We start from the raw sequence: 26,457 nt of genomic DNA, 5'->3' as shown, positions 1-26,457 counted from the left end.
GCAACATAGTTGTAAAGTGTGATATCACATGACCATGCCATGATGGAAGTTGCAGCAGTCCCAGTTGCCATCATTAGGTGAGTCCCACTCAGTGATGGGTTTCAAAATTTTTTGGAACCTCTTCTGTAGGTGTGTCTTCTGCACCACCACCTTGCTCCTATATCCTGCACAAAGAAGAGACACAGAAAGGAGGCTTTAATCGCTTGCACTTACTATATGAAGGATGAAACCAGCACGCAAAACAATAAAGACAGATACTTACAGAGGGAAGATTACTGCCTTGCCGGTCTTCTGCACACCACCACCTTACCACCTTGCTCCAATAACCTGCACAAAGAAGAGACACAGAAAAGTGGCTTTAATTGTTTGCACTTACTATATTAAGGAAGAAACCAACACACCCAGCAATAAATCAGCTACTTACAGAGGAAAGATTACTGTCCTTTTCTCCGTCTTCTGCACCACCACCTCACCACCTTGCTCCAATAACCTGCACAAGGAAGAGACAAAAAGGAGGACTTTAATCGCTTGCACTTACTATATTAAGGACGAACCCAGCACACCCAGCAATAAAGACAGCTACTTACAGAGGGAAGATTACTGTCCTCTTCTCTGTCTTCTGCACCACCACCTCACCACCTTGCTCCAATAGCCTGCACAAAGAAGAGACACAGAAAGGTGGCTTTAATTGTTTGCACTTACTATATTAAGGACGAACCCAGCACACTCAGCAATAAAGACAGCTACTTACAGAGGGAAGATTACTGCCTTGCCGGTCTTCTGCACATCACCACCTTACCACCTTGCTCCAATAACCTGCACAAAGAAGAGACACAGAAAGGTGGCTTTAATCGTTTGCACTTACTATATTAAGGACGAACCCAGCACACCCAGCAATAAAGACAGCTACTTACAGAGGGAAGATTACTGTCCTCTTCTCTGTCTTCTGCACCACCACCTCACCACCTTGCTCCAATAGCCTGCACAAAGAAGAGACACATAAAGGAGGACTTTAATCGCTTGTACTTACTATATAAGGATGAAACCAACACACCCAGCAATAAATCAGCTACTTACAGAGGAAAGATTACTGTCCTTTTCTCTGTCTTCTGCACCACCACCTCACCACCTTGCTCCAATAACCTGCACAAAGAAGAGACACAGAAAGGTGGCTTTAATTGTTTGCACTTACTATATTAAGGACGAACCCAGCACACTCAGCAATAAAGACAGCTACTTACAGAGGGAAGATTACTGCCTTGCCGGTCTTCTGCACACCACCACCTTACCACCTTGCTCCAATAACCTGCACAAAGAAGAGACACATAAAGGAGGACTTTAATCGCTTGCACTTACTATATTAAGGATGAAACCAACACACCCAGCAATAAAGACAGCTACTAACAGAAGGAAGATTACTGCCTTGCCGCTCTTCTGCACACCACCACCTCACCACCTTGCTCCAATAACCTGCACAAAGAAGAGACACAGAAAGGAGGACTTTAATCGCATGCACTTATACCTTACATAAGAATAACACAATGAAAGAGATACACTAAAGTACTTGTGTTATTGGTTTTCTGGTTGTTGATATTTCCATATTGTTCTTAGGCTTCCAGACTCCTCAGTTGCAGTTTTCTTGGTCTTTATTTGTGGATCATCAGCCATGTGGTGGTACACTCTGAACCACTTTCACTGCAGGAATTGGGTCCCATCTCTCAACAGCCATGCCATCAACACTTATCACCATCAGATTACTTATGTTTAGAACAATTTGGTGGGTTCTTTGCTCTGAACATATGAGGTTCATTTTTGAGAACCCCTTTTCCGCCTCTGCTGAACTAACAGCAATTGTCCTGACAATATCTCTAGCTTTTCTGATACTGTCAGGAATTTTGTACTTGTTTGGATTTTTTAGCACATTTTCCAAAAAATCTCTGTAGTCGTTCAAATTAATTTCGTAATTAAAAATGTTACCAAATTCAAACAATGCTACCTCTGCTTCAGTCCATGGAACGACTACATCTTCAATGTTCCAGTAATCTGGCTCCAAATATGTGATAAAGTGTAACTTGTTTGTGGCTAGCAATTGGCTACCTGTTTTTAGATGGTCGCAATCCATCAGCCTTTTGTTCAAATTGTGACGATGCTTGACAGAATCTTGTCACGAGGAAGGGCAAGAAATCGTTGATTTGGAGCTAAATTGATGTTTTTGAAGGCTTGTGTTTTTAGCATTGCATCAGTGTTGTTTTCACATGTGCCCTTTCTCTGTCTAAGCACTTCAAAAGCTTTGATTGTTCGCAATACTAACTTTTCGGCCTTGATGATATCTGTTTCTCTCCCCTGCAGGGCATTTGACAGATGAGAAATTTCATTTAGAATATCTATCATGAGAGCAAAATCCTTCAAAAAATTTAGATTTTCAAAACGGGAAGCCATGCCTAGGAATCTTTCATTGCCCAGAAAAAACTGATGTAGCGCTGGATAAGCACGCCACACAGCCATGGTTGCCCTTAAACTACAGGCAGCCCATCTTGGTCCCAAAACTCTGCCAATCTTCACAATTTCAATGCCCAATTGTTCAGAGATTTGGAAAAGGTCATTCTAGTTCTTGCAGGATTTGTGGAAGGTGGTGTGTATTTTATCAATGAAGATCTTGAAGTGGTTGAGTTGCTTTATTTCTCTTATTGCATCATCCAGCACAAGTTGGAGGCAGTGGTTCAAGCAATGCCAGATTACGATGTTTGGGAAGTCTTGAGCTATTCTGGTGCTGACTCCAGATTTTCTTCCAAGCATAACGTTGGCACCATCAGAGCAGAAAGTGATAAAATTCTTCTGGAGATATTCGATGGTAAACCCAACTTTACGCAAGCTTCCCATCGCTGCAGAACATATGGTTTCCGCATCTTGTTTCTCTAATTCCAAAAGCTCAAAGAAAATGGTTGCTGGGCATTCTGGATCCTCAACTCTAACAAAAACTATCAGCACTGCTTTCATTGAAAGTGTTGAGGCTTCATCGATTATTAGGCACACCTTTAGATTCTTTGCAATAATCCTGGAAAACATGGTGGTTTTAATTTCATTCGCAATGAATTCAACTATTTTCACTGCGGATCTCCGTGAATGCAAGCCAACTCCCACATCCACTCCAACTGTAGTTAGCAAATTTACCTGCGCTTCGATGTCTGAGAATGGATTACATCTTTGCGCCAGATCGTAAATAGTGGAAAATATTTTGCAAGTACTGGATAAATGTTTGTCAGTTGACTTATCTATGGATTTGGTTAAAGCATAATGCTCCCGTTGTTTACTGCTCTCCAAGCAAATAAGGTGTGCTTTTGATTGAAAATGTTCCTTTAATTTTTTTCTGAGCGATGCTTGTTCTGTCTCCTTAGTTTTCCCTGCTGGCACAACCTGGAAATGTTTCCACTCTCTAGAAACATGAATACCTTTCTCTAATGAGAACATGGGTTTTGCACAGTACTCACAACCTAATTTCTTGTCGGATACTGCCAATCCATCATACTTGTCCTTGAAGTGTCTGTATTGCTGCAAACTCCAGCCGTCAGGAAGTTGTGGAACTTCAGTGGAGGAGATGGACTTGCTGCTTTCTCCGATCTCAAGTGGTGGAAGTGGTTGTGCTGGTGGTGCTGGTACTGGTGCTGGTTGTGCTGGTGCTTGTTGTGCTGGTGACTGTTGTGGATCAGCTGATTCCCCAGCTTTTGGTTTTTTGGAGAAGAAAACGGTCATACTCTGTTGCCTCTTCTTCATTCTGTTAAATAATACTAATTGCAAAAGAAATAAAACAATATTGGACTCAATTGTGGTTGTAAGCTGAGAACTACAGGTAACAGAAGGGACCTCTGCTTTCACTCAACAATGTACAGTCTTTTCAGGAAGGATGTCCCCCAACAATCAGGAAAGATATAAATAAACAGGAAAGATATAGTCTTTCATCCAAGAAGTTAGATCAAGAATGAATGTCATAGGTAGATTCACAGAGCAATACAGATTTCTTTTTCTGAAATTTAGTTCTCGGTTAAAAAAAACAGGAATATATGAATTAGGTTCAGTACTTAGGTCGGTCCAAGTAGCTATTCAAGAGTTAGTAGTTAGAAGCAATGGTAAAGCAAGATATGGATTTAAAACCAGAAATGTGTTGTTGGCTATTTGAAAGGGAATATAATACATATTTAATTTTACAGATGTTAGCAGCTGTTGGAATTGTGTTTGCACAACAGTGGAAAAACAGATGAAAATGAATAAATATTAGAATGTGCAGGAATAAATAAATTGACAATTAAAATCAAGAAGGCTTTGAATACTTTTTCACGTGGGATTTGTTTTAGCAATTGCTAACTAACAGAAACAGAAATTAGAAATCTAAAAGTATGAAAGAAAACACCAATTATGTAAAGAAAGGTCACTAAAATGTATAAGGAAATATTATTAGTACTTGATCATTATTAATGCATAGATAACTGCGGGACATTACACACCCACACACACAAACTATGACAGTGCCAGGAAAATACCAAAAAATAACAGTTTCCCCCCAAAAGACTGCAGACGAAACCAGTTTTTTTACCTAACCCTAAGGACAGGAAAGACAAAGCCACTGGAATAAAAATCATCAAGGCATTGTGGGAAATTATAAAGGACAGTGCCGGGTAGCTCACAGAACGAGCAACCACCTCACAATTACCTAAACAACCAGATAGCACACAGAACCACACAAAATCTGGCAAAGCTGCCTTTCACCAACCTGGCCTGCCCATAGAAAAGCAGACATTTTGAGACACATAAACCATGCACCAACCTGCACATTTAAAAGCAACATATTGCATCACAAATAAAACATTTGCAAAAAGGAATAACATTTCTTGTAATAAACATATTCTATAAACAATAAATAAATAAAATTTCCCTAAAAATAATTAAAAAAATATTCTATAAATATTACAAATGTCCTTAAAAACCATTGAAATATTCTACACACAATAAATTACAATAAAACCATTAAAAATATTCTATACACAATAAATTACAATAAAACCATTTAAAAATATTCTGTACACAATACCTTTAAATGTATTGAGTATAGAATATTTTTAATGGTTTATTTCAATTTATTGTTGATAGAATATTTTTTAAATAGTCTAAGACAATTAAAAAAAAGATTCTACACACAATAAATTGAAATAAACCATTTAAAAAAATTCTATACTCAATACTTTTAAATAAAATGATTAAAAAAATTCTACACACAATAAATAAAATATTCTTTAAAAAAGCATTTAAAGCATAAAAGAAAAAAAAACCCGGGTCACTTACCAGCAGGCAGAATCAGCAGCTCTCTGATGCGATGGATGCAGCAGGAAGCAGGCAGGTGACGAGGCAGCAGGTAAGCTGGACTGAAGAGACAAGGGACAACCGGGTCAGCTAGGTCTACCTCCTGGCAGGCTTAGCCAGCCAGGCGAGACTGGAGACGGGAGGAGGGGGGTTAGCAGGAAACCCCCTTTTGGCCATGCGGCGTACACCAGCTCACGGCTTTTGCAAGGCAAGGCCTGAAGGCCTTCCCTCGCGAAAGCCATGAGCTGGCGTAAACTAGCGTCTCCCCCTCACTGCCGCTGCTGACCACCTCCTTTCGGCCATGCGGCATACTCCAGCTTGCAGCTTTCGCGAGGCAAGGCCTGAAGGCCTTCCTTCGCGAAAGTCGTGAGCTGGCGTGCGCTAGCCTACCCCCCGCCACTGCCCACCTCCTTTCAGCCACGTGGCATACTCCAGCTTGCAGCTTTCGCAAGGCAAGGCCTGAAGGCCTTCCCTCGCAGAAGCTGCGACCTGATGTAAGCCAGCCTCCCACCGCCCCTGCTGCCCCCCCCCGCACTTAGTTCCATACCTGAGGGAAGCAGCAAGCAGCTGGAAGGTGAAGAGAAACAAAATGAAACGAAGGGATGACCTGGTCAGCAAGCGCGATGCGACAGCTGCTCGGGAACAGAAAGACTCTTTTCAAAAGAGAAAGACTCTTTTCAAAAAAGGAATGTTGGCTGTTGGCGCCGCGCTTTTAAATGCTTTTAAGACTGCAGCCTGCCTTTTTTGGTGAAAAAATGGGCCCGTTTTTGTGAAAAATGGGCCATTTTTGTGAAAAATGGGCCATTTTTGGGAGGTTTGCAGAGTGCAAAAACTTTTTTTTTTATTTGCCTCTTCAAAATCTTGGTGCATCATATACTCCGGTGTGTCTTACATTCTGAAAAATACAGTAAGTTTCTTTTTAAATGGATTGAAGGGGCCCCATCCAGTGGAAGTCAAATTTGTGATTTCAAGATTTTTCAGTCTTAATAAATAGTAAATAGAAAAGTAAATAGTTAATAAAAAAGTAAATTCCAAAGTGGTTAAACAGATGAGATTTGACTGAAGTTTGAGTCTCCAAAAAAGGCTATATTAATGGTTGAGAGCATGATGGAGTCTTGTGACTCCCAGTTGAGCATAAACAACTCTATGTTTCTGCCATCGACTCACCTGAAACAGCTGTCTGACATGCCTATGGGTAATCTCAAAATCTCATTTTCATCTGGAGAAAATTTTCAGCAGTCTGAATCCTATATCAAACTGCTTTTCAACTGTAATGTCACCCATGGTTTATGGAACATCAGTTTGCCATTTCCCACCAGAACTGATTCCAGGGAGGCGATTTTCCTAACCCTTTTTACTCAGGATTCAAATCATGGTAAGACACAGAAACTGTGCTGTCACAAGACCTAAATAGGAACCTGGGATGAAACGCATTACTCTTTTGGGATTTTTCAGTGGCCTTTGATACCTTTGACCATGATATCAATCTGGACTTCCTGCAGTGTGGGATAACACAAGTCTAACTTATAATCAGCTAAAATCTAATAAAAACATTAAAATTCCAAACAGGTTAAGGGTCAAAAGCAACACATTTGAAGTGCCTAGAGAAATATTGAGAAGCAGTGTAAGATTATTAAACTTGAGTGTAATGAGGTCCCAATATTATACACTAGTATAGCCTAATTGGTATATTTTACATCATTTGAAATTTCCAATACTTTTCATGGATGCCTTATGTATTGTATATTAATTCTCTTTTGCATGACAGTAAAACAGAACTTAAGAATGGCAGCATTTTTCATTTAGTATTGCTTGATACAATAGCTGCAGTTAAAATTATTAAAATAGTTTTGTGTTAATACATTTCTTATCTATTTCTATGAGGGAATCCAAACAGTACAAGGCCTCATGAACTTTTGTAGAGTAAGCTTATTCTATTTATTTTTTTGCCTTTTTTTCTAGGATGTCATAACAGAATCCATTTCTTTGCGCTGCCGAAAATTCAGCAATCCTGACATCTTTTCATCTAGTGGAAAAAGTAAACTCCAGCGACAACTGAGCCAAGATGACTGCAAGCTGCGAAGAGGTAGTTTAGCCAGCTCTTTATCAGGTAATTTAGTGCAATTATATAATAGCTTGATTTTAAACTTTGACCAGTGTAAAGATGTAGAGACGATGAAATTAAGAACTATAACTTAAAATTATATGTTTAAAAACTGTCAGAACAATGATAGAATTAAAATTATTTTTTCTCCATAGTGAGGGGAGAGGAGTATCCAGAATGGGGTTGACCTTGTCCTCTCATGATTGGATGAGTCAGATAAGCTCTTTGGGCAACGCCCCCTGGCCACCAGGTATTCCCCATATTTGATTCATCCACTCACTGGAAAGGTTGCACCACTCTGGACCTCCAGTAATTTACAAAGGATTAAGGAAAATAAGCTTGGCCCCAGCGAATCCTGCCTCCCTACATCGCGCACAGCCTCCTCCTGCAAGGACTGGACTTCCACAAGGCCCCTGGGGCGGCACGCTACCCTGGCCACTGAGTGAGACGGAGTCACTCAGTGAGGACCTTTGCCGGGCAAGGAGGAGGACAGGGCACAAGCCTCTTGCAGGCAAGCCCTTGCCGCAGAGGCTTCTCAGGAGCAGGAGCGCTCCCCCGCTCCCCTCAGGGGTTGAGCTACAAACCGTGGCTTGTTAAAACGCCCTGGAGAGCCTGCGCTGGCAGCGATCACCAGTGAACAAGGTGAGAGCCGGAGAGGCTCAGAAAGAGCTGCGGCAGGCAGGGGGAGGCGAGAGAGAGAGAGAGCTTCCAGCAGTAGCGGCAGCCGCATGGCAGCCTGCAAAGGCACAAGCCATTTCCATGTGCTCCAGCAAAGGGGAGCTTTTTGAATTTGGAGCCAGGGGCCATCTTGAAACCACGTGGTCCAAGATGGCGGCCCCCAGCAGCTCAGAGGACACCGGCAGGAGCCCAGCTCTGAGCCCTGCAGCAACAACCACCACCGCAGGCTCTGAGGAGCCCTTAAAAAGGTGAGAGACCATCGCAGAGGCATTAGCCAAGGGCGGGGGAGGCAGGCAAAGGCCAAAAGGAGGCATATCTCCATCAAGGGGGGGTTAAAGAGGCAGGCGGTGGATCAATTCCCCCCCTCCCCCCAGCCTACCTCCAAGTAGGAAAGGCAGAAGCAGCTGCCACAAGGCCGGCAGCAGGAAGAGCCCCTCCCCACGCACCTGGAAACTGAGGAAAGATCACTAGTTTTCTCTTCAGACAGCAATGACTTTGTCATCTGGGTTCCAGCAACCTTGCTTTCAGGATTTATGCAAACCCTATTCTGCCCCTTTCTGAGTCGCAGGAGAATTCCAGAGGCTTCTCCTTTAAGAACACTCCTCTTTAAGTGGGAGAAGGGGGGGGGAGAGAAGGCTCTCAGCAGGAGGCCACACTTAACTGCAGGAGGCTGGCAGCTCTTAGTAGCACAAGCTGTGTTTTTTGTTGCTAATTCTTGAGGGTGGGGCTAGGGTATTTGCCCCGCAGAGCCATTTGGGAAGAAGGGGGAGGAGAGGCCCCACGTGGCCCAAGATGGCAGCCCCCTGCAGCTGGGAAAACACAAGCAGAAATCAGTCCTCGCTGCTAAAGGCTGCAGCTCTCAATGGAGGGACAGAAGAGCCTACAATCAGGTTAGACATTACCCCTGAAGGCCTTCCAAGGGTGGGGGCGACTAGGCAAAGAGCAAAATACAATGCAATACAATACTATACAATACAATAGCAGAGTGGGAAGGGACCTTGGAGCTCTTCTAGCCCAACCCTCTGCCTAGGCAGGAAATCCTATACCATTTCAGACAAATGACTATCCAACAGCTTAAAGACTCCCAGTGTTGGGGCATTCACAACTTCTGGAGGCAAGTTGTTCCATTGATTAATTATTCTAACTGTCAGGAAATTTCTTCTCAGTTCTAAGTTGCTTCGCTCCTTGTTTAGTTTCCACCCATTGATTCTTGTTCTGCACTCAAGTGCCTTGGAGAATAGTTGGGATGCCTCTTCTCTGTGGCAACCCCTGAGATATTGGAACACTGTTATCACGTCTCCCCTAGTCCTTCCTTTCAGTAAACTAGACATACCTAGTTCCTGCAACCGTTCTTCATAGGCTTTAGCCTCCAGTCCCCTGATCCACTCTGTTGCTCTTCGCTGCACTCTTCCTAGAGTCTCCACATCCTTTCTACATCATGGTGACCAAACTGAATGCAGAATTCCAAGTGTGGCCTTACCAAGACCTTATAAAGTGGTATTAACACTTCATGTGAGCTTGATTCTATTCCTCTGTTTATGCAGCCTAAAACTGTGTTGGTCTTTCTGGCAGCTGCTGCACACTGCTGGCTCATATTTAAAGGGTTGTCCACTAGGACTCCAAGATCCCCTTCACAGTTACTACTGTGGAGCAAGGTATTCTGTACCTGTGCATTTTGTTTTCGTTGCCTAAAGGTAGAACCTTACTTCATTGAATCTCATTTTCTTAGACAGTGCCCAATGTTCAAGTGTATCAAGATCCTTCTGTATCTTTAGCCTGTATTCTGGAGTGTTGGCTATTCCTGCCAGCTTGGGGTCATCTGCAAATCTAATGAGTTCCCCCACCGATCAGCATTTAACAAACAGAGAGTTAACAGTCATTCTGGCTCCTTCTTATGACCACTTGCGATAACAGCAGTACTTAAAGAAAAAGCACTACTATCATGACATATATAGTCTTAATCCAACTGTAAGCTTACATACCTAACACCCTCATCCAAATCACTGATGAAGATGTTGAAGAGTATTGGGCCCAACACAGAGCCTTGGGGTACTCCACTGCATACTTCCCTCCATGAAGAGGCAGTTCCATCTAGGAGTACACGTGTGTGCGGTTGGTCAACCAGTTACAAAGCCATCTGGTGGTGACCCTACTTCCTCTCGCCCTCTACCACTCCTCTCTCCAGATCCGCTCCCCCCTTCCTTTTCGCCTCCCCCCCACCCTCTCTCTCATCCCTCTCTACCCATCTTTCTTCTTCCCTACTCCTCCTCCCCTTGGTGTATTTCCACTATATGTTGATGTACTTGGCTTATCCTATTTTTAAAGAAAAATTAAAGAAAAACAGTATACATGTGAAGTCACATTGCATTGAGATCTAACACATCGTGTCTAGCCTAAGATATATCTTGTCATTTAATTTATATTGGTATTTCTTCCAAACCCGCAATAAAGCATTTCTTAAAATATGACTTTTAAAATTCTTATCCAATTTTTTGTTGAATAACAGGTAAGCATGCCAGCCAAATACCAGATCGTGTCCCTCAATATTCAATATTCTATCATTGGTTAAATGAGTCCAATCACTAATTACAGATAATGCCACTGCATCATAATATAGTTTTAAATTAGGTAGTTTCAATCCTCCTCTCTCACGTACATCTTGCATTATTTTCATCTTTACCCTCGGCTTCTTTCCTGCCCACACAAATTAGTTGATACCCTTCTGCCATTCTAAAAGGTTCGCATCTTTTTTAAGTATAGGTAACATTTGGAAAAGAAATAAAAATTTTGGTAAAATGTTCATTTTCATTGCCGCTATCCTACCCAGCAAAGATAAGTGCAATTTCTCCCATTTTTTCATCTCTGTCTGTATGCTATGCCAAAGTGGTTCATAATTATGCTTATATAATTTCCCATTTGAAGTTAAAATGTTAACTGCAAGATATTTGACTCTTTTAACTACCTCACATCCTAGCATCACTCCTAATTCTTCCTTTTGTTTAATATTCATATTTATAGCTAATATTTTGGTTTTTCCTAAATTTATTTTAAAGCCAGACACTTGACCATATTGATTAATCGTATTCATTAAAACCATACTGGATTCCTGCGGTTGTTCCAATATTATGACCAAATCATCCGCAAAAGCGCGGACTGTATATTCTTGCTGCCTAATCTTGATCCCTTTTAAACCATCCAAGCCCCGTATTTTATTCAACAATACTTCCAAAGTTATAATAAACAATAGTGGGGACAAAGGACAGCCCTGTCTTGTACCTTTTCTGATTTGAAAAGAGTCTGTTAAACTTCCATTGACTATGATTTGTGCTGTTTGCTGTTGGTATATTGCTTTAATTGACTGTAAAAAATTATCTCCTATCTGCATTTTTTGCAATATCTTCAGCAGAAATTGCCAGTTAACTTGATCAAAGGCCTTCTCAGCATCCAAGTATATAAACGCAGCAGGGATCTGGTTGTTCTTTCCCAAATATTCTAATGCATTAATAATTAATCTGACATTACTTTTCATCTGTCTCCCTTGTATAAAACCTGTTTGGTCCGTATGTATCAATTGTTGAATAACCAACATTAACCTATTTGCTAATATTTTAGTAAAAATTTTATAATCTACATTCAGTAATGAAATCGGTCTATAATTTTTGGGTTGAGTAGTATCTTGATCTTCTTTGTATCAAAGATATAAACGCTGTCTTCTAAGATGGAGGGACTTTACCTTCCGTTTGAATCATATTAAATAATTCTCTAAGAGGTTCTACCATTTCTAACTGTAAGTTTTTATAGTAAACCGCTGTCAAGCCATCTGTACCTGGTGCTTTCCCTGACTTTAATTGCTTAATTACCTGCAGGATTTCCCCCGAGGTTATTGGTTGATTCAATTTTTGCCTGTGCTCTTCTCTAACTGAAGGTATTTTCTCTTTGTCTAAATATTTGTCTATGTTAAACCATTAATTTTATCCCCTTTATACAGTTCTGTAAAAAATTCCCAGAAAGCCTTTTGAATATCTTCCTATTGAAACACCTCCTTCCCTCTGTAAATCAGTTTAGATATATTTCGAGTTTTCCTTTTTTTCCTAATCTGATAAGCTAACCATCTGCCAGGTTTGTTTGCATTACAAAAAGTATTGTGTTTTGCATATAATAAATTAGTAGCTACCTGGTCAGAGATCAACATGTCAAATTGAGATTTTAATATGTTAATAGCTTCCTTAACCTTTTTATCGTCTGGGTTCCTTGTTAACTCCAGCTCTATTCTCTTAATTTCCTCTTCCAGTTCTGTTCGTTTTAACCCTTGCTTATTTCTATGTGTTTTATTTATATTCATCAAGACTCCTCTCATATACGCTTTGCTTGCATCCCATACAAATTCCATAGATGTACCCTTATTCATATTCAAAACAAAATATTCAGATAGTAATTTTTTACAATCATTAATATACTTTTCATATCTAAATAAGTTTTCATTCAATCTCCAAGTCCTTCTTGCCTGCACTACCCTTCCCAACTCCATCCAAACTGGGTTATGGTCCGAAAGGACCCTAGCCGCAATCTTTGTTTTCTTGACCCTAGAAAGCAAATCATTAGTGGTTAGAATAAAATCAATCCTTGAAAGGGATTGATGCCTGTCCGAGAAGAAAGTGAAGTCATAATCCTCTGCATTTCTTTCTCGCCAAATATCTCTCAATTCAAAATCATCCATAATGTCAAAGAAAGGTTTGGGTAACTTTGCTCGCATCTTAGTATTTAGGCGGGAAATCTTCTTATCTCTCTTAGTGTCTATCACTCCATTCCAGTCACCCAATAGTATACAGGAACTATAGTCCCACTGTACTAATTTAGCATGAAGATTTCTATAGAATCTATCTTGCTGTTGATTGGGAGCATAAATTCCCAAAAGTAATGTCTTTTTCCCTTCTAAGATTAAGTCTAAAGCAATATATCTTCCGAAGGGATCTGCTTCTATTAATTCAGCTTTCATATCTTTTCTTAAGTATACAACTATACCATTCTTCTTTTCCATAGCAGAAGCTGCAAAATGTTGACCAAGTTTTGAGTTGATCAAATATTTTTGATCAGTTGACTTGATATGAGTTTCTTGCAAACAAATTACATCGTTCTTAAACTGTTTGAGATAATGAAATATTTTCTTCCTCTTCTGTGGAGAATTCAGTCCGTTGACATTCCATGTTAAAATCTTAGTTGTCATCTTTGGTTGGTTGAAGCATTTTTAGAGCTTCCTGCATGGCCTGTTTAACCTTAGGTCTAGCTCCTCCCACTGCTTCCAGATTTGTTATTGTAGTTCCTTGATCGATGGCCGATGATTGTTGATGCTGTTGCTTTTTAGCTTGTTTCTCCATACGTCTAGTAGTCATGCGGCTAGGTCTTGGTTCCATAGCACCTTGCACTTCTAGAGAAGAGAGATGCTCCATCTTGTCTGGTGGTTGTGTAGTTTGCTGTCTATCCTGTCCTTCTTGTGGTCTTTCTCTAGGTCCAGATGGTGCAGGGTATCCGGCCTTCAATATATTATAATAAAAATCTCGGGCTTTCCATACAGAGTTGAGGCGGTACCTTTGCTTATCAAATGTAAATATGATGCCAAATGGTGCATCCCATCTATACTGTATCTGACGATTTCTGAGTTCTTCGACCAAAAAAGCGTAGTCTCTCCTGGCTCTTAACATTTGAGGTGGTATCTCTTTCAAAACAACCAGGTCTTGACTGCCAATTTGAAGCTTAGTGTTATAAGACGCTTGCAGTACCATATTTCTAAGCTCTCTTGTAGTAAAATATATAACGATGTCTCGAGGAAGCTGCTTCTGCTTTGCCAGCCAGGAGTTAACGCGGTAAGCTTTGTCAATTTGCCAGTCTAGGTTGGTCCCTGGTCTTCCCATCAGGCGGTCAAAAGCTTCCGATAGGATCTGTTTCAGGTTCTCCTGTTTCTCCTCACGCAGCCCCCTTACTCTTAATGCGAACTCCATTTGTCGGTACTGTATCATAATAATTTCTTTTTCAGCATTTTCCACTTTTTGTTCCACCACCTCTGTTTTCAATGTCAAGTTAGCATTGGCATCATTAAGAACCTCTAGAGTATCTTCCATTCCAGAAATATGTTCTGTTAATACAGTTACAAGTCTCAGCATTTCGTCTCTAATTTTACCAACCTTAGCGTCAAATTTCTCATATAGCTCCTGTTTAAGTCCTTTTATTTCATTTTTAATTTCTTCTTTCATTTCTTTTATTTCCTCTTTTCTCTCCTGCTTTACCACCTCTCTATTATCTCTAAACTTATCTTCCATTTTAATTGTCTGTGCATTAAGAGCCTCGCTTAGATTACTCAGGAAAAATTCTTTCGTTAACACATCCCCAGCAGGGGGCGTAGGAAGCGGAGGCTGCAGCTTTGTGCCAGGCACTGAGGATGTGCCCCTGGAAGTAGAGGGTGACAACTTCAAGTTAATATTTGGTTTTGAAGAGCCAAGGTGGCGCAGTGGTTAAATGCAGCACTGCAGGCTACTGCTAGATCAGCAGTTCAGCGGTTCAAATCCCACCGGCTCAGGTTTGACTCAGCCTTCCATCCTTCCGAGGTGGGTAAAATGAGGACCCAGATTGTTGGGGGCAATATGCTGACTCTCTGTAAACCGCTTAGAGAGGGCTGAAAGCCCTATGAAGCGGTATATAAGTCTACTGCTATTGCTATTGCTATTGCTATTGAAGCCATTTCAAAATTTATCTGCCTGCAGTTAATAAAACTCTATTGCCTGAATATGCAGCTTTAAGTAAAGAGGCTGAGTTCCCCTTTTATTTTGAAGTTTAAGGCTTGGCTAAACCTTCAGTGAGTAAACATTGTAACAAGACTGTTCAGCAGATTCATCACCATTTAACTTCCAGATAAGCAAGATTAATGAAGGAGTAAAATTCTTGTAGAAATGAAACTAATTAAAAAGCTTCTGCTGGCCTATTGTGAAACCAAAACAAATGATAAGTAATTTCTTTTGTTTTGAATTCTTGTGAGAATTAACAAAAAGTGTTCGTTATTACTGGAGAAACCAGCCTGCTCGGCGCCATTTTAAAAGCCTGTAAGTAAATAATTTTTCGGAGGAGAAAAAGAAAAGAAGCTAAAATGTTGATAAACAATTATTGTCCACGCAAACGGATTCAGCTCGTGATAAGATTAAATCAAACAAAACTTTGAACTGAGTGGGGGAGACCTACTTTGTCCCACACAAGGCAGTTTGAAGTTCCCAGCACGGACAGCCGTTTTGCCTTGGGCTAGCCCCCCTTTCCCTGCAAGCACAAAAGCTGCAAAAATCGAAGAGCATTTGCCAGCAAAACAATTTCTTCTTTCCTTCTTGCCTGAAGGATAAGAAAACCTGATAAGACGTCAGATGGAAGATCCTCTAAACAGGTACGTAGCCAGGAATTCGGAGGCAGCTGATTTTTTGCTGCCACCACCAGCAGGCTCCTCCCAGGAAGTCCACGAATAATAATTGATATTGATAGTAATGTATATAATGTGGCGTTGATATGATAAATAATAATTGGATATGAGAAGGGAAGGTTGGAAATATTTTTGGACCATATACAAAGGTTATTAATCACAATAATTGTCACTATTAAAAAATAAAATAAAATATATACAGTTAAATGTTAACTAATATGGGGAAAATGTTACGATATACGATACAATTACTTAAAGAAGGGGGAATGATAATAAACTACATTGCATGGAAGGTGGAATTTTTGGTATTAAATATTATGGATGTTCAGCTAATACAGGATATGAGGATTTGATGTTAATAGAGGATTTTACAAACAAGTAAATGAAATGTCAGCATGTGGTTATGGATTAAATCTTTGGCATAGTTGAGGATGAAGGATGTTTCAATAACTGTAGTCAACTAAAAGTGGAGGTATAATGATGTCAATATGGTAAACATTTGAGTTAAGATATTTGAATTAATATGAATTAATGGAAGAGATGCACCAAAACATGTTGTAACCAGCTGATATACTTTTTTTATAATATATACCTGTGTTCTTTTTTTTTTCTTCTTTTTTTTTCTCTTTTCCCTGCCTTGTCTTTTGTTCTTTTTGTCTTCTTTGTTTTTTTTTTGTTTTTTTGTTTTTTTTCTTTTCCCACTGGTGTGGGCATGTATTGTTTAAGATTATTATTATTATTATTATTATTATTTTTTAATAATAATTATAGTCAAATGAAAACGGATATATGATGATGGTGATATGTATGAATATTTGAGTTAAAATGCTCGAGTTAACATGAATTATGTTTGTTGACTGTGGAAGAGATGCACGAAAGTCTATTTGTAACCAACTGATATACTTTCTATAGCATGTAAAGAAAGATGTTGTATTTGTTTTAAATTAAAAATTAAAAAAACTTAAAAAAAAAAGATATGCCGATATTTTAGCCATCTCGGCTAAATTTGTAACTTTCAATGTCCATTCTTGAGTTGTAGGCAGGTCTTCCTTCTTCCAATATTGCACCACCAACAGTCTTGCTGCTGTTATTAAGTGCAGGATCAAGTTAGTCTCTACCGCTGTAAAGTCAGTACTTATACCTAGCAAAAATAACCGAGGAGTAAACTTTATCCTTCTTTTGAAGATATTTTGCATAATCCACCATATTTTTATCCAAAATGCCTTAATCTTTTGGCAAGTCCACCACATATAGAAATAGGTAGCATCGAGAGAACCACATCTCCAACATTTGGGTTGTAAATTCGGATACATAGAAGCCAGCTTTTTAGGATCTAAATGCCATCTATACAACATCTTATAAAAATTTTCTCTCAGGTTTTGAGCTTGTGTAAATTTCACATTTCTTACCCAAATTTTTTCCCATGTATCCAACATTATTGGTTCTTCAATATTTTGAGTCCACTTTACCATACAATCTTTAACTAACTCTGTTTCCGAATCCATCTGTATTAATACATTATATATCCTCTTTATATTCATTAAACTTTGATCTCTTAAATAAGTTGTCCTCAATTTGGACAAAACCAATTTTTTGATCTATTTTCCACCTGGCCTGTAATTGCCCATACTGGAACCATGTTTGAACTGCCTTCTCCTCTTTCAATACCTCTTAGGATTTTAATTGTAGTGCCCCTCCTTCCAAAATAAGAAGATTTCTATAAGTAATTCTATCCTGTTTTTGTGCTATATTTATATTCTCAATTGCATGTCTCGGAATTGCCCACATAGGTACCTTATCATTTAATTTATGTTGATATTTCTTCCAAACCCGCAGTAAAGCATTTCTTAAAATATGACTTTTAAAGTTTTTGTCCAGTTTTTTGTTAAATAACAAGTAAGCATGCCAACCATATACCAGATCATATCCCTCAAGGTTCAGTATCCTCTCATTAGTTAAATTGATCCAATCACTAATTATGGACAACACCACTGCATCATAATATAGTATTAAATTGGGTAGTTTCAAGCCTCCCCTCTCGCGTATATCTTGCATTATTTTCAGCTTTACTCTCAGCTTCTTTCCTGCCCATACAAATTTATTGATACCCTTCTGCCATTCTAAAAGATTCGCATCTTTTTTAAGTATAGGTAACATTTGGAAAAGAAATAAAATTTTTGGTAAGATATTCATTTTCACTGCCGCGATTCTTCCCAGCAAAGATAAGTGTAACTTCTCCCATTTTTTCATCTCTATCTGTATACTATGCCAGAGTGGTTCATAATTATACTTGTATAATTTCCCATTTGAGATTGAAATATTAACTCCAAGATATTTAAACTTTTTGACTACCTCACATCCTAACATTTCTCCTAACTCCTCCTTTTGTTTAGTATTCATATTTATGGCTAATATTTTCGTTTTCCCTAAGTTTATTTTAAAACCAGACACTTGACCATATTGATTAATCGTATTCATTAAAACCATACTGGATTCCTGCGGTTGTTCCAATATTATGACCAAATCATCCGCAAAAGCCCGCACTCTGTATTCTTGCTGCCTAACCTTAATTCCTTTTAGGCCCTCCAAGCCCCGTATTTTATTCAATAATACTTCCAAAGTCATAATAAACAATAGTGGGGACAAAGGACAGCTCTGTCTTGTACCCTTTCCAATTTGAAAGGATTCTGTTAAATTTCCAGTGACTATAATTTGAGCTGTTTGCTGTTGATATATTGCTTTGATTGTTTGTAAAATCTCCTATCTGCATTTTTTGCAGTATCTTCAGCAAAAATTGCCAATTAACTCGATCAAAGGCTTTCTCAGCATCCAGAAATATGAACGCAGCAGGGATTTGATTGTTCTTTCCCAAGTATTCTAATGCATTAATAATTAATCTAACATTACTTTTCATCTGTCTCCCTTGTATAAAACCTGTTTGATCAGCGTGTATCAATTGTTGGATAACCAGCATTAACCTATTTGCTAATATTTAGTAAAAATTTTGTAGTCTACATTAAGTAATGAAATAGGTCTGTAGTTTTTTGGTTGAGTAGTATCTTGATCTTCTTTGGGTATCAAAGATATAAAGGCTGTCTTCCATGAAGGAGGTACCTTACCTTCCATTTGAATCTTATTAAATAATTCTCTAAGAGGTTCTACCATTTCTAACTGTAAGTTTTTATAGTAAGCCGCTGTCAAGCCATCTGTGCCTGGTGCCTTCCCTGACTTTAACTGTTTAATTACCTGTAAAATTTCCCCCGAGGTTATTGGTTGATTCAATTTTTGCCTGTGTTCTTCTTTAACTAAGGGTATTTTTTCTTTATCTAAGTATTTGTCTATATCTAAACCATTAATTTTATCCCCCTTGTACAACTCTGTAAAAAAATCCCGAAATGCCTTTTGAATCTCATCCTGTTGAAATACCTCCTTCCCTGTGTAGGTCAATTTAGATATATTTCAAGTTTTCTTTTTTTTCCTAATCTGATAAGCTAACCACCTGCCAGGTTTATTTGCATTACAGAAAGTATTATGTTTTGCGTATAACAAACTGGTGGCTACCTGGTCAGAGATCAACATATCAAATTGGGATTTTAATATAGTGATTGCTTCCTTGACCTTTGTATCACCTGGATTCATTGTTAACTCCAGCTCTTTCCTCTTAATTTCCTCCTCTAACTCTGTTCGTTTTACCCCTTGTTTATGTCTATGTGATTTATTTATATTTATCAATACTCCTCTCATATACGCTTTGCTTGCATCCCATACAAATTCCATAGGTGTATCCTTATTCATGTTAAAAACAAAGTATTCAATTAGCAATTTTTTACAATCATTGATATACTTTTCATATCTAAATAAGTTTTCATTCAATCTCCAAGACCTTCTTGCCTGTACCACCCCTCCCAATTCCATCCAAACTGGGTTATGATCCGAAAGGACCCTAGCCGCAATCTTTGTCTTCTTCACCCTAGAAAGCAAATCATTAGTGGTTAATATGAAATCAATCCTGGAAAAGGATTGATGCCTATCAGAAAAAAAGGTAAAATCATATTCCTCTGCATTTCTTTCTCGCCAGATATCTCTCAGTTCAAAGTCATCCATCATGTCAAAAAAGGATTTAGGTAGTTTTGCTCATATCTTAGTTTTTGGGCGAGAAATCTTCTTATCTCTCTTGGTATCTATAACACCATTCCAGTCACCCACTAATATACAAGACCTATAATCCCACTGTACTAATTTAGCGTGAAGATTTCTATAGAAACCGTCTTGCTGTTGATTAGGAGCATAAATTCTCAAAAAACAATGTCTTTTTCCCTTCTAGGATTAGATCTAATGCAATGTATCTTCCATAGGGATCTGCTTCAATTAATTAAGCTTTCATATCTTTTCTTAAGTATACAAGTATACCATTTTTCTTTTCCATAGCAGAAGCTACAAAATGTTGACCGAATCTTGGGTTACTCAGATATTTTTGATCGGTTGATTTAATATGAGTTTCTTGTAAACAAATTATATCATTCTTGAACTGTTTGTCTTTCTTGTGGTCTTTCTCTGGATCCAGAAGGTGCAGGATGTCCAACCTTCAAAATATTATAGTAGAAATCTCGGGCTTTCCATACGGAGTTGAGACGATATCTTTGCCTGTCCAGTGTAAGTATGATGCCAAATGGCGCGTCCCATCTGTACTGTATCTGATGATTTCTAAGTTCTTCAACTAAAAAGGCATAATCTCTCCTGGCTCTTAGCATTTGAGGTGGTATCTCTTTCAAAACAGTCAGATCTTGACCCCCAATCTGGAGCTTAGTTTTATAAAACTCTTGTAATATCATGTTTCTGAGCTCTCTTGTAGTGAAATATATAACAATGTCTCGAGGAAGCTGTTTCTGCTTTGCCAGCCAAGAGTTAACACGATAAACTTTATCGATTTGCCAGTCAAGCCCCTGTCTTCCCACCAGATTATCAAAAGCTTCTGAAAGAATCTGTTTCAGGTTTTCCTGTTTTTCTTCATGCAACCCCCTTACTCTTAATGCGAATTCCATTTGTCTGTACTGTATCATAATAATTTCTTTTTCAGCATTTTCAACTTTTTGTTGCATCACCTCTGTTTTCGATGTCAAATTAGTATTAGCTTGATTAAGATCCTCTAAACTATCTTCAACTCCTGAAACATGTTCTGTCAGTACAGTTACAAGCCCCAGCATATCATCTTTAATTTTAGCAACCCTGACGTCAATTTTATCATACAAGTCCTCCTTAAGTTCTTTTATCTCCTCTTTTATCTCCCCTTTTATCTCCGCTTTAAAATCTTTCAGTTTGTTTTCCACTTTAATTGTCAGCATGTTATAAGCTTCACTCAGTTCTCTCAGGAAGAGTTCTGTCGTTAGTAACTCTCCAGTAGGGGGCATAGAGGGCGGTGGCTGCGACTTTGTACCAAGTATTGGTGATGTACTTCTGGGGGCTGAAGGAGGGGGTTTCAGATTAGGATTTGGTTTTGAGGCCATTCCAAGTTTTATCTTCAAGCAATTAAGAAAACTACTGGCCCGCTATACAGTTGTGGAAAGAGGTAATAAATCTCCCCTTTATTTTGAGGTTTTTTTTTTTTTAACAAAACAACTTCGTAGGACTTTGCAGAAGGTTTCAAAAAATAAGCATTGTAACGAAACAGTTCAGCATATTCATCACCGTTTTGAATGTCTCTATATTAGCAAAGAGTCTTTTAAAAGTGAAACTAATTAGTAAAGATCTGTTGGCCGGCTGTGAGGCAAAATAATAATTCACTCCCTTCCTTTAAAGTTTTGAAACTCCGTATAACTAGATAAACATTGTTACTCAGCAATTCAACTGGCTCGTCGCCATTTTAAGTGCCTCTTTAAATAGATAAAATAACGGACGAGGATCTTGTAAAAAAGAAGCTAGGATTTAAATAAACAATTAATGCTCTCGCATACGAGTTCTGCTCATTTTGAAATCAAGTAATTCAATCTTGTTCTGAGTGGGAGGGACGCTTACTTTGTGCTGCAAAGCAGCTGGAGATTTCCAGCACAGAACAGTTCTGCCTTCAGCTGGCCACCCTTCTCTTCGCAGACACAGAAGCTGCAAAGATCAGAAAGGCATTTGCTCGACAAAACTTCTCTCCTTCCCTTCTTGCCCGAAGAGTAAGGTGTCTGTCAGATGTCTGATAGATGATCATCTAAACAGATAACGCGACTGGTAATTCGGGAGCAGCTATGTTTAGCTGCTTCCATCAGTAAGTCCCGCCCAGGAAGTCAGTTTCATCAGTTTCTTTGCAAAGAAGCTCCTTTGCAAAGTCTGCATTTGGCATCATCAGAGGCTTTTTCGATTTTGGCCTTAATGGCATTTGTGCAGATAGCTTGTTCTTGCGCAGCCAGGATTAGTGACTCTGTTTCTTTCTTTAATGTACCTGTTGTTAACCATAACCAAGTTTATTGACTGTCCACTTTATCTTTTATTTTTTCCAGAAATTGACCATGCAGTGCTTTGTTCTGCCAAATCTCCATTCTTGATTTTATCACATGTTTTCTGTATTCTCGTTTCGTCTGTTGGGCCTTCAGTAAATTTTTGTTCTTTACTTCGATTAATAGATGTTCTTGACTTTCTTTTAAATAATCAGCCAGTGCATGTTTTTCTTCTTCAACTGTTTGCTTCACTTGTAATAATCCTCTGCCACCTGTTTTTCGGGGCAGATATAGTCTATCAGTATCACCACGTGGATGTAAACTGTAGTGCATTGTCATTAGTTTCCTGGTTTTTCGGTCCAAAATGTCCAGATCAGCTTGTGTCCAGTTAACTATACCAGCTGTGTATCTTATAACTGGTATTGCCCAGGTATTTATGGCCTTGATTGTATTTCCACCATTCAATTTAGATTTCAAAATTTTCATAACTCTGTTGGTGTACTCTTGCCTGACAATAATTTTTACTTCTCCATGCTTGATATTATCCAACTGCAGAATGCCTAAGTATTTGTAGGCTTCATTTTCGTTGCATTTAATTAGTTGGCCATTGGGCATTTCAATTCCCTCACATGCAGTGATTTTGCCTCTTTTTATGGATACAGTGGCACATTTTTCCATGCCAAACTGCATTGAAATATCGGTGCTGAATACTCGGATTGTATTTGTCAATGATTGGATTTCTATTTCTGACTTTCCATAGAGTTTCAAATCATCCATATATAGTAAATGCGAAATTTTTTCAGCTTCTTTGGCTGTTTGGTAGCCTAATTTCATTTTTTTAAGATTACTGATAGTGGGATCATTGCGATGATGAAGAGAAGAGGTGAAAGTGAATCACCCTGGAAAATTCCTCGCTTGATATTAACCATTCCGTAGATCTCATTCCCTACTGCCAACTCAGTTCTCCATTGTTTCATCGCCTTTTCAGTAAAGGATGTAATATTTTTGCTAATGGCAGTTGTTTCTAAGCATTTTATGATCCAACTATGTGGCAGTGAATCAAATGCCTTTTTGTAATCAATCCAGACCATATTCAAGTTCGTTTTTCTGTTCTTACAATTTTCTAATATCATTTTATCAATTAGAAGCTGATCTTTTGTGCCCCTGCTCCTTCTTTTGTTGCCTTTTTGCTCTACTGGGAAGATGTTGTTTGTTTCCAAGTAATCCATCATGTTATCTGCAACAATGCCTGTGAGTAATTTGAAGGTTGTTGGCAAGCATGTTATTGGTCTGTAGTTTTCAGGTGTTGTTCCTTTAGTTGCATCTTTCTGAATCAAGTATGTTTTTCCAGTTGTCAACCATTCATCAATTTGGCCCTTTTGTAAAATTTCATTCAGTTGCCTGGCCAATATTGCATGTAAACTGGTCAGATATTTGAGCCAGAAACCATGTAATTGGTCCTTTCCAGGTGATGTCCAATTCTTTACCTTTTTTACTCGATTTTTGACCATCTCAGTTGTTATTTCTAATACTTGCATTTGTTTGTTGCCAATGCTTTTCTCAAAGTCATGTATCCACTTTGCTTCCTTGTTGTAGTCCTTTGCATTTTCCCACAATTCTTTCCAGAATTCAACTGTAGCCTGCTTTTCTGGTTTTTCACTTTTGGTGTCACCATTCACATTAAGACTTTGATAAAAACGCCGTTGGTCTGATTGAAATTGCTGATTTTGTTTATATTGGATGATTCGTGCCTCATATCTTTCAATTTTTCTAGCTGTTGCTGTTATCTGCTGTTTTACAATCTCTACAGCTTCATTGATGTTTCTTGTATCCAATTTATATCTTCTGATTAGCCGATCTATGATTTTGTTGTTTTTAAGCCGTTGCTCATGCATGTTCTTTAAGTTATTAGCATCTGCCCTTAATTTTTTGATGTTTTGTTCTAAACGTATTTTCCACTTTGGCTTTGATGCTTTTTCTGTTGTGTGACTAGGTACTTTAATTTTAATGCCTAGTTCATTAGTGACTATTACAGCTGCGCTGTACATTAACTGGTTTGTTTCCAAGATGGATCCCGGTTCAATTGTTGAAAACACTGCATTAACCATTTTCATGATAGGGGCCAAAATTTTCTTAGTCACAGTTTTTAGTGATGGTAGACGTTGCCTTTCCTCATTAAGCAGAAAATGCTCCATGATCTTATCCTTCAATTCTTTTTGTTTTTGAGTTAGTTCATCAGTTGGTTCAGTGATAACTGGTTCTAGTGGTGGTGATGTTATTTCCTCCCCGAGAGCTTCTTCTGGGAGTTCTACTATAATGTCTTTAGTTGTGTCTTGAATATCAGTTATTTCCGCTTGTGATACTGTTTTTTGAGTTTTGCAATTTGCCTGAATTTCCTCATGTTCAACTTCACTAAACACTTTATTCCGTATAATAAATCGCCTTTGATCTGCTAGTCGTTGTTCACTAACATTTGAATCTGGATATTGTTGTTTCCATAATTCATACATTCGCTTTAAATAGCCTCTTTTTTCTGGCTCTGAGTTGTAGTAACAGGCCATTATGGCACGGTTTTCATCTGCACTATATTTTTGTCGTTTTGTTGGCTGGTCCATTTGTAGCCCACTTGTTGACGGATGTCCAGGGACCCCAACATCCGCCGCGGCCCTTGTTAACCCGCGCGACGACCGATGCGGTATGGAATTCTTATTTGTTTTTTTCACCATATTGTATGGGTTGGCGGGGTTTTTTTTACGGGACCAGATGCCAACCTGACCCCAACCCTCCTCCTTTCTCATCCGGGCTTGGGACTGGCAACGGCGGAGTTTATTATTATTATTATTATTATTATTATTGTTGTTGTACAATTGTATCACAGCGGCCAGTTGTTTCGCCGGATTTGGCATTGGTTACTAGTCGGGCCCCACCCAGGGGCCTAGGACGTCGTAACCTATTTTCGTAATATGCGTGCAGATCCAAGCAGTGCGGCTTTTTGCATTTGACTGATGGTGATTTTGTCAATTTTTAACTGTTTTAAATGTAATTCCAGTGCTTTTGGAATAGCACCCAGTGTGCCAATTACCACTGGAATTACCACTGCTGGTTTGTGCCATAGTCGTTGAATTTCGATTTTTAAGTCCTGGTATTTTGCGATTTTTTTCATGTTCCTTCTCGGCGACCCTGCTATCACCTGGTATTGCGATGTCTATGATTGTGACCTTATTTTTCTCAACCAATGTGATGTCTGGTGTATTATGCGCCAGTATTTTATCTGTTTGTATGCGAAAATCCCACAAGATCTTGACCATCTGATTTTCGGTGACTTTTTCAGGCTGATGTTCCCACCAGTTTGTTGCTGTTTTAATATTATAATTTTTGCACAAATTCCAATGAATCATTTGTGCTACTGAATTGTGCCGCAATTTATAATCAGTCTGCGCGATTTTCTTACAGCAGCTGAGTATGTGATCAACAGTTTCATCAGCTTCTTTGCAAAGTCTGCATTTGGCATCATCAGAGGATTTTTCGATTTTGGCCTTAATGGCATTTGTGCAGATAGCTTGTTCTTGCGCAGCCAGGATTAGTGACTCTGTTTCTTTCTTTAATGTACCTGTTGTTAACCATAACCAAGTTTGTTCACTGTCCACTTTATCTTTTATTTTTTCCAGAAATTGGCCATGCAGTGCTTTGTTCTGCCAACTCTCCATTCTTGATTTTATCACATCTTTTCTGTATTCTTGTTTTGTCTGTTGGGCCTTCAGTAGATTTTTGTTCTTTATTTCGATTAATAGATGTTCTTGACTTTCTTTTAAATAATCAGCCAGTGCATGTTTTTCTTCTTCAACTGTTTGCTTCACTTGTAATAATCCTCTGCCTCCTGATTTTCGGGGCAGATATAGTCTATCAGTATCACCACGTGGATGTAAACTGTAGTGCATTGTCATTAGTTTCCTGGTTTTTCGGTCCAAAAGGTCCAAATCAGCTTGTGTCCAGTTAACTATACCAGCTGTGTATCTTATAACTGGTATTGCCCAGGTATTTATGGCCTTGATTGTATTTCCACCATTCAATTTAGATTTCAAAATTTTCCTAACTCTGTTGGTGTACTCTCGCCTGACAATAGTTTTTACTTCTCCATGCTTGATGTTATCCAACTGCAGAATGCCTAAGTATTTGTAGGCTTCATTTTCTTTGCATTTAATTAATTGGCCATTGGGCATTTCAATTCCCTCACATGCAGTGATTTTGCCCCTTTTTATGGATACAGTGGCGCATTTTTCCATGCCAAATGCATTGAAATATCGGTGCTGAATACTCGGACTGTGTTTGTCAATGATTGGATTTCTATTTCTGACTTTCCATAGAGTATTATTATTATTATTATTATTATTATTATTATTATTATTATTATTATTATTTTACCTTTGCGGCAGGCCTTTCTTTATTGTGAG

The 26,457-nt window shown here is 38.7% G+C and overlaps 1 protein-coding gene and 1 pseudogene across 8 annotated transcripts in view; one reads left to right on the top strand and one right to left on the bottom strand.

Moving 5' to 3' along the window:
* Positions 1-26,457, top strand: part of MAST2 (microtubule associated serine/threonine kinase 2) — a 265,612-nt gene that overhangs the window by 20,979 nt on the left and 218,176 nt on the right. For all 8 annotated transcript variants that reach the window (XM_087719741.1, XM_087719738.1, XM_087719740.1 and 5 more), the window contains exon 2: positions 7,315-7,462. In XM_087719741.1, coding sequence (XP_087575867.1) covers positions 7,315-7,462 — 148 coding nt within the window. The remainder of the gene's footprint in view (positions 1-7,314; positions 7,463-26,457) is intronic.
* Positions 1,661-3,489, bottom strand: LOC148044612 (E3 SUMO-protein ligase KIAA1586 pseudogene; annotated as a pseudogene).

This window comes from Thamnophis sirtalis, unplaced genomic scaffold (assembly GCF_051295495.1).
Source record: "Thamnophis sirtalis isolate CommonGarterSnake01/CBP01778 unplaced genomic scaffold, rThaSir2_p1.2 scaffold_7, whole genome shotgun sequence".
Classification (NCBI taxonomy): domain Eukaryota; kingdom Metazoa; phylum Chordata; class Lepidosauria; order Squamata; family Natricidae; genus Thamnophis; species Thamnophis sirtalis.
The sequence above is the reverse complement of the archived record's forward strand: the minus strand, read 5'-3'. Positions and strand labels throughout refer to the sequence as shown.